Below are 15879 nucleotides of genomic sequence, written 5' to 3'. Positions count from 1 at the left end.
GGCCCAGACTAGGGGCACACCGCAGGGAGTGGCCACAGAGAAGCGAAGAGGCAGCTTTGTGCTCTTTGGTCTCCTCTGCTGCCAGAGTTACTGTTGGCGCCAAAGGACTGCCCCAGGAGTTGTTTGGATTAACCTAAAATCCCATTTTTTATAAGGCATTAATGATAATAATCAAAGCTAAAGTTATGGCAGAAATCTTAAGTGCATAGTTTTCCATTACTAAGACTTTTTAGTACTAATGAGAAATCAAGTTTGTATTGAATTCCAACCACACAAAGATGCATCTGTCAAGCAGAGTTAAAAATACAGGGTGGATTAAGAACATTCAGAACATAAAATGGCTTTTCTAGATATGCTTTTAATGAAAAAAATACTATATGAATAGAAATGGAAGTATAACAAAGAATTTCAATTGATTTAGGGAAATACAGGGATAAATAGAGCAAGTAAAACAAACATTTTAATTCCAGGTTATTAGTATATCACCAAACTCCTGTCCCTACTTACAGCCGCTTATGTTTCAAAATATAACCAGGAAATAAGAACAAAATACCCTCATGGTACTTTTAGTGACATATTCTCAGTTAAAGCTATGACGGTAGCAGTCATACATTAATTTTTCATTTCTCTCATGGCAAAAAGCACAATAAAAAGACTCTCAGGCTATTTTATGCCTGAGGAAGGAAAGCCTGATCTCATCTGTTTCCTTTCAATTTCATAACTTGCAAACGATTATTGGCAGTACACTCACTTCATAAATAGTAATTGGGTTACTTCAATTTTAATGTGCAATTTCTCAGATTTTATACAACATTGTAAAGCTGACAAGGGATAATAAAGTATAGTTTTTACCCACGAGGAGATCCATTTTAAGATAACTTCCAAACACTTTAGGCATGAGGAAAATAATTTAAAAAATCTTCACCAAACTAAAATTAACATACATGTATTCCATATATTAACATTGTCCCTGCTGTATGCCTTAGTATGGTCCAAATTCCCAACACAGAGACTATTTATATCATTTTCTAGTGTGTCCATATCTTCTTAAATTGGAAGAAATATGTTTAGAAAAGAAACCTGATCTACCAGAACATATAATGGGGATAGATTAACTTCAATTATGTTACTTGAAATAAAATATCCATTATATAATGGATGAAATATCCATTATATTAAGCTACTGGCTGGCAAGCATTAAATCAAATATAGGCTTCTACATACTCTGTATCTGTAGTGAAGTATTATAACATATTAAACAGACCTTTATTTTAAAATCTCCTTACAGCACAGGACCAATCCTGTATTAACTGCCTCACATAAACCAGTTGTGAGTTAGGAGGATCCCTGTCTCTTTTGGTACTGTATTCTGAGCTTTTCCAGCTGCTCTATGCACTGCGTCTGGGCCAGCTTCAGCGTTCGGTTCTCCTCCGTCAGTTCTGCGTACTCCTTCGCCAGCTGAGCAGCATCCATGCTTTCTTTTTCCACTTGTTCCAGCCTGGCAATCAGCTCCTTTCTGACAAGAACAAACAAACAAACCAACCAACCACAAAGATTAAAAGTGGCAGTAAGCAAATATATATTGTCATGGGCTATAGTCTGTTGATACGGTGTTACCTGAGCTGTTGTGAAATACAGGCCTAGAAAACTAATCTGTTATTGCCATCCTTTTTTCTTTAAAAGATGAACCTGCCAAAATCTCCGACAGGTCTGTTATTCAGTGACCAAACCTGCAAAATGCAGATGGTCTTCGAGTCAGTATCTCTAACTTCAGTCAGAGCTGGTCTTGCAGCTTACTGAAGAAAATCAGCTTCTCTTCAGACCGTACGCTAGTATTTTGCTTGCAGAAGAATAACATTTTTTTTTCTCTTAATACTGAATATATTTGAAAGTGATCAAGGGTTTTTTGTTGTTGTTGTTCAGTTGGTTAGCTTTATGAGTATTTTCTGTGAAGTATGACTGGTTTTGTTTCCTCTTCTACAAATTAAAAAAAAATATTCTGGTAAATGCTAGGCACATGAACCCAAATTCTACATATTGTTTCCGTAATGTTTTTATTCTCAGATCTTAGTCCTTCTGCTGCGGAACAGTCATCCAACTGCAAACCTGACCCCTCCTGGTCTTTTTAAGAGCAGACACTTGAGGATTCAAGCTGTTGCTTCTTCCTGGTGTGAGTTCCCCAGTGCCCTGTATTCCCAGGGCTGGCCAGGAGCCGGAGCCCCCTGTAGAGTATCAACTGAAATTCCCTCAGCAGGAGTTGAGATAAAAGAGGCCTTAAAACAAAACACACTGAATGCATGGGGTATCTAATCGCTCTCCACTTAGTTAACCGTCAGACTAGCCTGGTCTCTGCTTTATTTCCCTTTGAGTCAAATCATTTCTTCACCCCTGCTACAGGAAGCCTCTTCTAAAGGGTTCTTAGCTCGTTTGATCACTCTATCTCAGAGATTAGTTAATCTTTTAACTGTTTGTAGCCCTGTGACTTTACTTCTCAGTCATGTCAAAATAATGCTGGTAGATCATCCGTGGGAAGACGTAATGCCTTCAAAGTGGGTAGCTTGTTCTGCACTTGCAGGAGCGCCCCTGGCAAGATGGACCAGTGCTTTCATGTAGGAAATTCTTACAGATAAGGAATTCTGTCTCCGCAGGTCAGAGGACTCGCAAGAGGATAATGTTTCAGTATTTGCTGAGCACTCGCATTACTTGTACCTGCAAAATTACCACTTCCAGCAGCAAAACTTAAAGCACCTGGGTTTTGAAATAGAGTTCTCCTATCTGGCCGTTTTTAAGATTAATCTAATCTTCAGTTTTGAGAGATAGCACGATTTACCCATGGCTTAGCTGACTGCGGTCACAGTTACTGCAGTTCAAGAAGTCACAAAAGACCCCTGGCACACTCATTTCTCCCAGCTGTGCTTCTCATATAAAAAAGAAATGGGGAACAGTTAGCAGCCATTACAGCAACTTAAATCATCCAAAAGTTGCAGTATATCGAAGGCCTCCTGTAGCTAAATGTCAGCTTTGTTTTATGTCACTGGTGTAATGCATATCAGCTATACTGTAGCAAAGTCTCTTCTGTTTCCTTTCTCCAGATGTAAAACATATCTGATCAGCTCTTCAAGCTGATATTAATATCAATATTAAGGGTCTATTTTTCTTCAGCAGAATTCTGTTAACATTTGGCATAATATAGCCTTAATTTTTCTTAAAGCAGCAAGCCATTAACAGATTCATTTCTCTTTGCTTAGACCATGCTAGATCAAACAGTTTTCATATTGGCCAAGATGAACTAATCATGCTAGAAAATGTGATATTCCAGCTCCTATTAATGGGACTATCAACCACAAAGGACTAATTGCAAGTATGCTTTGGAGAGTAAGAAACATATTTAAGGATGGTGAGATTTTACTAGTCTAACAGCCTCAATCAAGTTCAGCCCTTTGGGCTTCTTCTAGATGGTTTTTGTCTCTTTGGACTGAAAGAGAGCTTCAGCAGTATTTCTTTGCAATTATTCTACTGGTACAATGTTGGACGGATGGATTAAATGAAACTTTTCCAAACTACAGGCTGTTGACTAAGAAGTCCTCCAAACACATTTATTTATAATAATTCTTACTGTTCTTACACTTTACAAGGTTCTTAAAGGGAGGTGCAGTGAACACACTAATAAGCAATCAGCATCTTAAGAGCAGGTAAACCTTTTCCAGGAGGAATTTTAGTACTTGTGGGAGAAAGGTACTGTCTACTCTATTTGGACGTAAGCCAGGCAGACAGCGTGCAAACTCAGACAGCTCTATTAATGAATGTCATTCCTGATTTGATAAGATGAGGCTATGTGCAAGCATGGTTTTCATGCTGCCCTCTAATAAACCTAAAGCAGTGCAGGTGGCTTTTTTTTTTTTCTTTTCTTATTTCTTCCTGGGATTAAGCTTTGCTGTTAAAGAAAGCAAACAAGAGCTAAGATCAAAGTATCCTAATTTCTGTAGTCCACTCTCTAGGACCTCCCTGCCAGAATGCAGTTTCCTTGCACTGAGGTAGTAAAATTGCCCTGTTCTGAGTCAGCAGAACCTACTTATTCCCTTCCCATCAGGATCAACACCTGTTTACAGGGTAGGGTGATGTTTCAGGCAAATAGTGCCAGCCTGCCACAGAGATCTAAAATTAGAGTACCAGGGAATTGCTAAATGTTATGAATGGTGTGGTTTACAAAGCTCACAAAAGGATGAGGACAGTAACTAACATTTGCTTCTGATCTAATCCAGGATTTGAACTTAGCTCTCAGAGGTTAAAGAACATCATACTAAGCTCTTGCACCATCTAGCCTTTGTTATGGGTGCCTAATAAATAGATCTGGCATTGTGTAATCTGTGTTTGCTGTTAATGGTTACCCTGTGTTTAAATATTAACAGCATTGATAAGGTATTTTCTAAAATGGTGCTGGGGTACTCGAAGCTTTGAGACAATCTGTAATGTGCACTTTAAGTGTTCTTTTTTGGGGAGGGGTTGGGGTGAGAAGGGAAGACCAGTGTGATTTGCATCACAAATCAATAAACCACAAGCCATACCAGACCAGGAAAAAAAAATAAAAAATCATGGTCTTAGGGAAATTGTTCTCTTGTCCCGGCCTTAATGACTGCCCTTGCAGAGAACAGAATTACTTTACGGTAATACTCACAACAAATAAATACCAAGAAAAGTGTTAGATAAGGCAAATATACTTAATTCCAGATAACTCTATTTGGAGATGAACTGGACTCAAGGCAAACAGCTTCCACAGTGCAAAGAGCTGCCTTTGTCTTTACCTGGTTGTGAGCAACATATTCAGGATCATGAACCTGTGGTACTACACGCTTCTTCCTAGCTGACGTGTCTGTGTTCTGGTGGCCGTAAGGTCATTTACTCTTCCCATATTTGACTTTCATGTCAGGAGGAATCATGAGATTCCCGTCAGGTAACTGCTGACTGAGGAGACTGCCCTTGTGTGTTCAAAGTCTGGTAACTAATTTTTTAAAAACTGAGATAGCCTACTTTAATGTAAATAAAACCATTCCTCAGATGCCAGCACATAAAGGTGTGTAAAGTATTCACTACTACAACAGGGCATGTTGAGGTTTCTCTTTGTATTTGAGAAGATGTTATTTCTACTGATTTGGCAAGTTAACAGGTATTTTGGATATGTTTGAGCTGATGAAAAATCAGGCCTAGAATGGAAAAATTAGTCGGATAAAAAGTTGCCTTTATGACTTACACCAGTCTTTTTCTGCAGTACCTGAAAGCCTGAAGACTACTTGTCTCAACAGTGTAGTGACTCTCCAGAAAGTGTGCCTGGAGGAGCCACTTGGGCTTGAGACTTTAGAAAAACTCCTTGGGTCACGACAACATGCTAAAGCATGTGGAAGTATCCCACAAAATTAAGTGGACATCTCCACTGCATGTCTACTGCAACACATGTAAAGGAAGGAAAAGCAATCATCTCCATGGCAAAGAAAAAGAGCAATCCTAAACCAGGTGGTGGTCAAGTGATATTTTCTGGAGAGTTATATTAGAATTGTCTGGGGGAGGAAAAAGAGAAAAACAGCCAGAGCTAAGAATATAAGATATAGCTAGCAACCATGGCAACTCTAATATTTAACTACATAATCCAGGGTCATTATCTAGTAATAGCAATATAACAAGTGCTCAAAATAACCAGCTATTCCATCCCTTTCACCCAAACTTAGATACCCAAAAACATCTGTTATGGAAATACATGTGTGTTTCTGGAACATAAATTAAATAACATTCTGTGACCTAAATGTAGTGTGTTCTCGCTCCCACACCCTTTTCTTTCTTTTCGACTGTGTCTCCCATTCCAGACTGATTTTGTCCCCTCTAATACATACTGCTGGCATAAATGGCATAACTGGGAAGAGTTTGAGTCAAGACTGCAACCAGAGCTATGATGATTTATATTAGCAAAAAAAACCTACCCGATGTTCTCTTAAATTCCTTCAATTTCTTGCTTCCTTTTATTTGTCTTTTTCCTAACTTTTTTCCCTTCTCATTTGCTTTGCCCCGTGAGTTTCCCTTTTTATGAACACACAACCTCCCCTTCTCTTTTACATTTCCCATTTCCAAGTAAAATAGTTGTCATCTTCCCTCCCACTCAACCTAGTACACTCTTGCAAGCTGCATTGCACACAACAGAAAGGGACAAATAAGCTCTGTTCTTGCTCTGAAGAAAATCAACCTCTGTCATTTCACACCACTGATTTTCCATACTCTAGCCATACATAATTCACACACCACAGTGCAAGACAAGTTAAACTAAGAAGAACTGAAAACCTTTGAAATTTTTAAAAAGAGTAAATATTTTTTGACTATTTTATAACAATGTTATTCACCTTTCTAGTTCTTAAGGACTCCTCCTTTAGAAATACACCTATGTTTATTACTTTGTATATATAAGGTTAAATTGAACTTTGCAGGTGGGAAAAAAATTTTATGAAGCAAAATGAATACTATTCTTTCTTACTATTATTTTCTCTTGTTTGTTTTACTAAACATGTCCAATACTTCTATAGATATTTATTTCAGGTTGACTTAAAATAATTTATTTCCCCTAGCTACCGAATTTTTCTCCATTTTTAGTCAATTTTCGGCTTTGTTCCTGATAATCATCATCTTCAATATTCTGTGTGCCCAGTGTACTACTAGCAGGCACCACAGGTGCAGAAGCTGCCAGGTGGGACTTGATATTTGAATTTCAAAGGTGCGTTGACTTGTGGGGAAGAAGTTCAAAACACTGGCAGGGCCATCATCCAACAGCACTTCTTGTTGTCTTTGTTAAAAATGTAAGCAGAAGAACGCTGCACAAATTACTTGTTCACATTAAAAAGCACAAAACTCTACTTCTGTCCATTTTATCAAACTAATATTTAAAAGAAATAGACAATAGTAACAGATAGCAGATGTATTATGCAATTGTGCATCTGCATTTCCATACCATTAAATTTAAGTAGAAGATCAAGACACCTGTAACAGTTCCTAATCTGCTCAAATTTCAGAAAGCTGCAGGCAACTCCACATTTTCACTTTGATTATAACTGCTTTTGAGTCTAAAAGCTGTGCATCACATCAAACTTCTTTTAGAAAAGACAAATCATCTTCCTCTCTTGAGAGAGAGAAATAGTCAATATGCATGTCACCCCAGATGTCATGATCCACTCTCCACCTCTTTAATTCAGCATATGCTATCCCATAAACTTCTTTTAACTTTCAAAGTGTTACTGTTGAGAACGTTTTTAGATAGAAATAAGTGATCGTTAGACCAAAAACCTCATTTATGTTTTGCTTACTTCTACACCTCCACACTTGTACCTCCTTTCTACCTAGTTTTATACAAAAATCAAGATAAATTTATTTAGGTCATGTATGCTTACATGTGTGTAGAGGTCCGTGTGTCCTAGTAACTTTCTAATCCACTTTCCGATCTTAACCAAACTTTACAGGGCGAAGAAGTCCCAGTTTCTGGAAGGTTTAAAACAAACAATCCTCTCTGCTACAGAAAAAACCTACTGCAACAGAAAAGACAGACACCCCAAAGGGGGAAGGCAGTATGATGAGCCCTCCTCCAAAACACTACAAAATAGACAATCTACCTGAAGGGAGGAACTTCACAGATAATTCCCTGGAGAAACAAATTTCAGTTGGCAGTTGCAGCTTTTTAAACCTCAAAATCAAAGAACCACAATGCACCAATCTTTAGAAAAGTAAGCATCTTCAATTCTAGTGCTTGTAGGACTACTTCTTCTGATTAAAGGATCTGGGAGGTCATGAAAGGTGCTGCACTGACACCTTTCATGTCTAGGTATTTCACAGCTACACAGCACATGAACATCTAAGCCACAAATATGTAACCAGGAGGCACGTAACAAAGGACAACAATAGAATTCTATTTGTTGCCTTATTCAGCTGCTGTTGCATTAACATATTTACTGGGGCATGAAATCTTCTGTCCACAAAACAGGTTTAGCAAAGGTAGGAATAGTGGAAACTTCCTCACATTGTTCCACTGTTGACATCCACTGGTGGAATGAAGGAAAATGCCAGCTTGAAGCTCCTTAATTCATCCAGAATGACCACTGCTGAGAGGCTGATTTCTGGTCTCGGAGGTTGGTTAGGATAGTTTTTGAGTTCAGGTAAACAATTTTGTGCATATATCTGCTGTTCCCAAGGAGCAAAATATTTCTAATTCAGCTAGTACCACAGACTGTATAGATATATAAAAATGCATTCAAATAGTGTTTGAGTGTTTCTCTTCCATACATAGTTACGAGCTATATTCCTTCTCTCACCATACACTACACCAATCACAGAAACTTAATGCGGCATTTGGAAGAATGATTGTGTGTCTTTAGTTTCCCAAGAAGCCTCAGAGATCCACACTGAGGTAATTCTTCTTGAGTAATGCCACACTTCTTCAAGTCACCCTCAATGTGAATATAAAAATAAAAAAGCATTTGAAGGAGAAAGTTAGCAGTAACTGTTATTGCTTGGGGTTGGTTGTCTGGTAAAAGCTTTCACTGCTCACCTTCTTTCCTCTCTCTCTCAGAATTCCTTTGTCAGATGTCTTGTGGAAAGAGTCACAGAAAGCACTTTGCCATTAAATAGTCATGTGAAGACGACGGGTGTGAATATAGGTCATAGACAACAAAAAAAAAAAAAAAAGAAAAAAGAAAAAAGCCTCCCTCCAGCTTAGGCACTTTGGATATGAACACCTAAAATGTGAATGTACATAAAGAGGATGCACAAAAAAAGTTTACTAATATTGTCAAGTTACCTACACCAAACTGAGGATTCATTATGCTTTTCAGTAAAATATATAAAGTTACACTGAAAAAAAATCCCTAGAACTCTAAAGGGGACTTGTACCAGATGAACCAGACTGTTATGTGATAAAGTGTCCTAATACTGTCAGTGAAGGTTTTAAGAGACAGCTGTAAAACTGAGGGCCCAAAGCGATGACAGCTCTGTGTCCTTTGTGTTCCCAGTTCATCCTAAGGACCAAGGGCCTAACTGTTGTGCTGTACAGTGACTGCTGGGCAGAGGAATAAGGTAACGAAATATCATCTAAAACCTGCACGCTTAGGACAGGACTTTACAAGGAGAATATACAGCAGTAAATACTTTGGGGAAGTTACTCACTTTCTTTCTTCCAGCAGAGCAATTTCTTTCTTCACCTCATGGTACTCTTCTGCTATTTTGCAGTGCTGTTTGTACACCTGCATAGATTCTGTAGAGTCATGACAAGGAGGCAGAGGCTTTATGAACAGAAGAAGAAAAAAACATATATGTATACTGCTTTTGAATTAAATATTCAAAATAAACACATATTTTGAAAGATACAATCCTTATCTTCATCCCTGTGAGGGTACTTTGAGAAAAAGGTTTTGGCCCTAGCTGTAGTGTTGAAAATACTCCTAGGGATGGCCTTTCACGGAAGGCAAGAAAACACTTTTCTGCATAAGAACATGCATAAGCCTTCAAACCTTGTTAGGCTTTTCAGAACTTTCCTTTACAACTTTGCAAAGTATCACTAAAGACTGTTCAAAGAAAGATTTCTCCTTACTTCCCCCTTTTTCAGCTACAGAGATATAGGAATGCTATAGAAGTTGATGCATTGTTCATACCCACAAAATATGTGAACGTTTTCACTGCAGAGACGACAGCACTGAACAGAAGGGTAATTTGTGCACAAACTAGCATTTATTCTCCAGTTCTACAACTTTAAAAGAAACTATATGGAAAGCTATTGAGTAAACACTCTTATTCACAGATGCAAGGCTTCCTCCAGCTTATTACTAAAATGAACAGGACCATGAACTGAGACACTGGGGCTGATTCTGCTGGACTCGGAAGGAGTTTCACAGCTCACTCTGGCGAAGCCAAGATTTCACAGTGTTTTGTAACCCAGCAATGCCTTAATCTCTAAGTAGTCTGCTCAAGATTGCATCCAGTTTCTCCACATCACTATTTTCTGTAGAAGAAGGGGATATACTTGGCAGAAACGTTCTGAGAGTAATACCAGTTATATTTGCAAAGTGTTTTGAATTTCCATGAGAGGTGCATGTGAGATTGAGAGTTGAAGGATGACAGCAATTAAAAACAAAAATTATACAGAAAATCAGATTTAAAAGACACAGTGATGGTAAAAGCCTCCTAACCTGAATACCTACATTATTACACTTTTTTTTTTTTTTTTTTTTTCATTGCACACTGGAGTTAATAAGTATGGGAAATAAATCCACTCTATCCTGGGACTGCTCATATGAATTTCAACTAAAATCTTGAAAATACGGTGTGGTTAAATGTCAGTGCTTTTTATTCCTTAAAAAGAATACAACTTAATTTGGGCCTAAGGCCTGACTGTCACATTTTGACCATAACACTTACAGGAAGTGTAGTATTTTTAAGTTATTAGCCATGAATCAATTGACTGTAAATGAACTCCAAATAGCATGCTTGAGCCACCTGTTTGAAGTAAAAGGAAGCACTTAAAATAGTTCCTTTACTGTCCAGTTAAAGAAATACAATTGCTTTTCACAATGTAAGTAGATTTTTATTGCTTGTTTTCCTACTTTGACTCTTATTTGTAGCATAATATTCCTTCAATTGCATTGTTAGAAAAATAAAAGCTCAAGTCTTCAGACATTTCCTATTTACGATCTTCTAATCTTTTCTTTTAGCTACACTGGAAATTTAGATTTTATCAAGCGTATTCACAGACAAAGATTAAAAATGTTTTTATCCTAGGGGCAGGGTAAGCTGGCTTCAGATGTACACTAGTGCATAGATGTGACTAATGTATGGACCTCTGCAAGTATTTGTAGACGGTATGCAGTTCCTCATCGAAATTTTAAAACGGATACTCATTTTCCATGTTATAAATGTAAGAAATGCTGCAGCAGAATTGTTTCATGGCACAGTTCTGAGCTCAGAGAATTTGGGACCCCTGGGATAGTGCAGTCCATTACTTGGCGAATCTGGGCTTTTAATTGCATTTCGATGTGGATGAGCAATAGCACCATTCATATAGTCACCTAAATAATAAGCACAAATTTAACAAGACGGAATATAGAAGTCTCAGTGCTCTAATCCAAGAATGCAAGGGTGAACCAAAGTAGTATCTCTGGTATCTACCAGAGATCAACAAACAACAAATGCATCATAATAAAACAATTTTAAACAGTTCCCAGGGGGAAAGTCCCCAAACACTGATATTCCTATAAAAAAAACTTGCTTTTGCTTCCAACTTAGTTTCCGCAAATCTAGCTGGTTGAAACCAGTTTAAAAATTAAAGCAGCATTCAGTTTCTATATTCCAGCTTCCCACTCAAAAGATATATTTAGAGAGCTAAAAATTATCTAGTCATGCTGAGACTTAGTATCTAATTCCCACTTAGAACCAGTTGCTGACTTTCAAACCCCTTTCTACCATTGTTTTCTCTTCAGCGTCATTTTTTCTTACATTGATATTTTATCACTGAAAATAAACTGACAACAAAATATACACCAGTTTATTAGTATTCTGCTCATACAATTCTGTTTCAATCTTGATGAATGCTATTAAGCACTTAATTGTGAAAAGCTACCTATTTAATGCTTAAAAGTTAAGCCAGAATGTAAAAATTACTGTAAAAATGTACATTTGATTATGTTTTTGTACAACTGGATATTTCGGTTTGCACTTTGTAAAACTGACATTTCTAAGAATGGTTTCGGAAATAGTGCCAACAGTTTCTATGAGTAATTTCTGGCCAGTAGTACATGAAACACAGAATTATGCATTCGTTATTTAACAAACAGCTCTACTATAATCACAAGAGACATGGGGAGGTAGAACAGTCTAGCCAGTTTTTTGCTCCCCAACAGGAAATGTAAGCCAACTCATAAGCACAGGGAAATTATTTTAGCCATGTCTAAGAGCCTACTTTTTTGACATAAACAAGAGTACAGAGAATTAATAATGCATCTGCTCCCATCAACAGAAGCATTTTCAGAAGATGGCAGGGCAAACTCCTGAAAAACAAGTTCCGAAAGAGGCAAAGCTTACTTGTACTTCAATAACTCTGAATTAGCAGATATTTACAGTGTTGACACATTGCCACAGAAAAGAAAACAATAACAGTAAAGTAGCAGTTACTGGACTAGCCCATACTCATCTAAACAGGACTGGGAAGAGCCTACAAAATCAATGAATCCAGACCCCTGATATCAGGAGCAAATTCTGTAATCCAGAGACTTGTCATGTTCTTAGAAATATTGAAGTCCCCTGACCCAGGTAGAAGACTGGCCCAGAGCCTCACCAAGGATTAGATGTATTTATTTATTTATTTGTTTATTTATTTATGTCCTTTCCAGTTCAGTTTCGTGGAAGTTTACATAATTTTTTGTTGTGCCAGCACTAGCTTTCATTCAAATGTTGGCTGCCTATCTTGCCTGTTTTACCCCTGTGATGTACTTATAGATGGCCCTCATGCAGCCAAGCTGCGTTCCTCTAATCCCTCCCAAATTAAGCTTCCTTTTCTTATTTTATCCCAGCAGTCTTCCTTTGCTGCCCATTCCACCTGGCAGGCCTTTTTCTGGACACCTGTGAGCAAGCCACATGAACCATTTCAGTCGCTACCCTGACTGCAGTCGTCTGGCAACTTGCCTGTGGCAGAGAAGCACTGGAATTCCCAGTAGAAAGCACTGCTCATCCATGAACGCTGTGTGCTCTTTTTTGGTAAGAATTCACTAGTTTACATAGGTGACAAATCACAATAGGCCTTAATAAAGTTCAATTTACAGTATGTATTTTTTTCATTCAGAATCCAAAGCCATACTGTAATTTCTCCTTTGTAGAGCTTGAGCTGGTTACTTCATGAAGTATCTTGTCCATCTGTGATTAATATATATAAAAGCATACCTGCTATATAAGCAAAAAAAGACCCTGCCAAAGAAAGTTATATTTAATGGTAGCAGTTGCTACTTTTAATCCTGCTTATTTCAGGCTTCAGTGTCATCCACCCTCATTTTCCTCCGCTGGCAAAAAAAGTGCGCACGCAGCATCTCTGATTCTGTTCACAAGGCTAATACAAAAGCCACAGCTTTCAGTGATCCTAGTGTCTATCCTACTATCCCTAATTTTCAACAAGGTCCTCGTATTTTCCTAGTATTTTGCAGAATAACTCACTGTGACCTTGACAAGCTTTCTACAGACTCCAGCAAATAGACATGAAGAGATCCTGTTATAGGCTATTCTGTTACTGCACATATGTATGTACATCTGTACAGGACATCTGCACCATCTATTTAGATTTTAATTTCAAATCCAGATATGAAAGATGTTGAAAGATGGTATGCAAAGGCAGTTTGTGAAGATGTAGAAAGAGCCTGAGCTTTCTGCTTGTTTAGGACAGATTGAAGGAGCAGTTCTAATTACAGTCTTTGCTGGGGGTCACAGAAAGACAATTTTCAGTTTTCATTTTACTGTTTTCTTTTTTCTTGTTTTACTCACTTGACAAAGTGTTTTTTGCCGTGCCATATGGATATCAGCATTCCACATCCACAGAAGTTCACAGCCAACAGTAACTTTTGTGTAGTCAATAGTGTCACCCCACTGTTCAAAAACTTTTAAAGAGTTTATTTATTTATTTATTTATTTATTATATTTATTTTTGTTTGAATTTACTTTTTGGTTCTAGGCGCTTTGAAAAAAGAAAAAATCAAAACCTGCTTCTGAAAAGGTCGAAGTTTAAAGAAAAAAGATTGTGTCCTGCATTTTTGCTAGCTGAGCATGTGGACTCACCTAGAAGGCAATCTCTAGCCCAGGTGTAGAATAGTTGATCACTTTTTGTGGATTTGGTAAATCAGACCCTGCTAAAACTTTCTGGAAAAACAGAAACTCCACCGACAATGTTTTCCATGTGGTCCATGCTCATTACATGGCCTGTGCACTCTTCCATGATGGAAGGAACTGCATTATACCAAGCAAAACTGATAGCTGCACATTGCTGGATGGAAGCAACAGAGAGTTTTGCTCTCCTTGCCTGAGAGATTTTCCATTCTTTTCCCACCTCAGTATGATGCTCGACTTTGTCAATATCTGTCTTATATAATCTAAGATCGTAGTTATCACAGCAGCATTACAGGAGACTTAGCAAGTTCATAGGCAGTCAAATCTAATTATAGAGTACCAAGGTACTCTAGGAAGTCTCCTGAAATTTAATACATTTAATACTGAGCATACTTTTTTAAAACGTTGGAAATTTTTTAACTTTCTAAAATAATTTGTATGTGTCTACCAACAGTCTTGTCACGCAGCAGAAGCAATAAGTCCAACTGTTCAAGTTGCAGAGTAAATGAGGCTTCTGCTGAATGTCTGTGTCACATAGAAACTGTCCCTTTCATACTATTTTCATTGTTTCTTTTGTACAGACATTTCCCGCTAAAGCATGAAAAACTTCCCCGTGACTTAAGAAGCTGATATTATAAATGGTTGAAGTCTCTTCTCTGCTGCATCAATTTTACAGTCATCCAACTCCATTGATTTCAGGAGATTCATAATACAAAATACAATCTAAATGCCTCTCTCAAGCTCATGATTTCATGAAAAGAGAGGATAAAGAATTACAGAGTGCCCTGTGTGCCTGTATGTGACGTGTGTTCTTCCCTATTCCCTATTCCAAACTCCTAGCTGGAGAAAAGACTTTCTTGAAGAAGAGGGAGACGAAGTGAGTAAATCACAGGAAATGCTGGAGCAGGACAGACAGCGTACAGGGCTTAGATGGGGGTACTTAACGCTAGGCACCTTCATCTATATTCAGTGACTTAAACAACAAGGTCTTAGATACTGATGTATGTATCTAAATATAGACAATAACTACCAGCAGAATGCCTGTCAGAGGCCACCACCACTATGCAGCTAATCGAGGAAGCACCTTCCAAGGCCCGGTCCAACTTTGACATGAGGCAAAGGTTAACGTTTCCCAATGGCAAACTGACAAACGTAGGAGCCTACCCTCTCTTCACTACCACTACATTGCTTGCACAAGCGTGGGGGGGAACACGACACTGAAGCCCAAATAGGCAAACTGTTGCTCTTCAGTGGAAATACAATAAATTCCAGTACTGCAAACAAAAGAAACAAAAATTAAGAACTTACTAATACAAGCTTTGTTTCAGTTGAGCATCTCAGCAACCTCTTTATTTAATTTATTTATTTAATATATAAATAATAAAAAGAGACCAAACTTTTTCTGTATGTAGATTAAACTCCTCTGTTCTCATTTATAGGGCTTTTGTGTCTGGTTGACCATGCCATAAATACATTCAAAAGCATCAGTATTTTATTTAAAGAAACAAACTATAAATGAAAGGTATGTTTCTATACAATACATAAATAATACTTTTTTTTAAAGGCTTAAAAAACAAGAACAAAACTTTCAAGTTAGAGAATTTATATTATTTTCTTACAAATTACTCCTTGGAACTTTTTCCTATTAGTGGAAAATGTAACAATCAAGAAGGTAGTCGGACAAGATAACATTTTTGGTCTGAAGGTACCTAGGAACACTAGGCAGATCACTTATTCTTCAGAAAGCAGCTCTGACTTTCAACTAGGTTTGTCCTCTAGTAAGAGTGCTTATAGAGCATTAAGTATTTGCAGTTAGCCTCCTAGAAATACCTTTTCTCCAGCCAGTCCTACCTCTACCTCTGCAAAGCTGGCAGCGGTGCTTGGACAGCAGGCTTTATTACCCTGCCAGGGGGTGGCTGCGTTGAACTTTGCCCTGCCATGGGACACCAGTGCCTGGAGAGGAGGTATGGTAGGATTGTGGGAGGAAAACTGGGAACACAA

General features: G+C 37.9%; 1 protein-coding gene across 5 annotated transcripts in view; it reads right to left on the bottom strand.

Annotated features, from left to right (window-relative positions):
• Nucleotides 1-338: 338 nt before the first annotated feature.
• MAP3K7CL (MAP3K7 C-terminal like) overlaps nt 339-15879 on the bottom strand; it is a 30646-nt gene continuing 15105 nt past the window's right edge. For 4 of the 5 annotated variants that reach the window (XM_040576610.1, XM_040576619.1, XM_040576636.1 and 1 more), the window contains 2 exons: nt 9187-9302; nt 339-1516 (listed from right to left, as the gene is read on the bottom strand). In XM_040576610.1, coding sequence (XP_040432544.1) covers nt 1336-1516; nt 9187-9302 — 297 coding nt within the window. In that variant the 3' untranslated portion in view covers nt 339-1335. Of the gene's footprint in view, nt 1517-7726; nt 8206-9186; nt 9303-15879 lie in introns of those variants that run through there. The other variant, XM_040576628.1, reaches the window with a different exon arrangement.

Source organism: Cygnus olor, chromosome 1 (genome assembly GCF_009769625.2).
Source record: "Cygnus olor isolate bCygOlo1 chromosome 1, bCygOlo1.pri.v2, whole genome shotgun sequence".
NCBI lineage: Eukaryota > Metazoa > Chordata > Aves > Anseriformes > Anatidae > Cygnus > Cygnus olor.
This window is presented reverse-complemented; position numbering and strand designations above follow the sequence as displayed.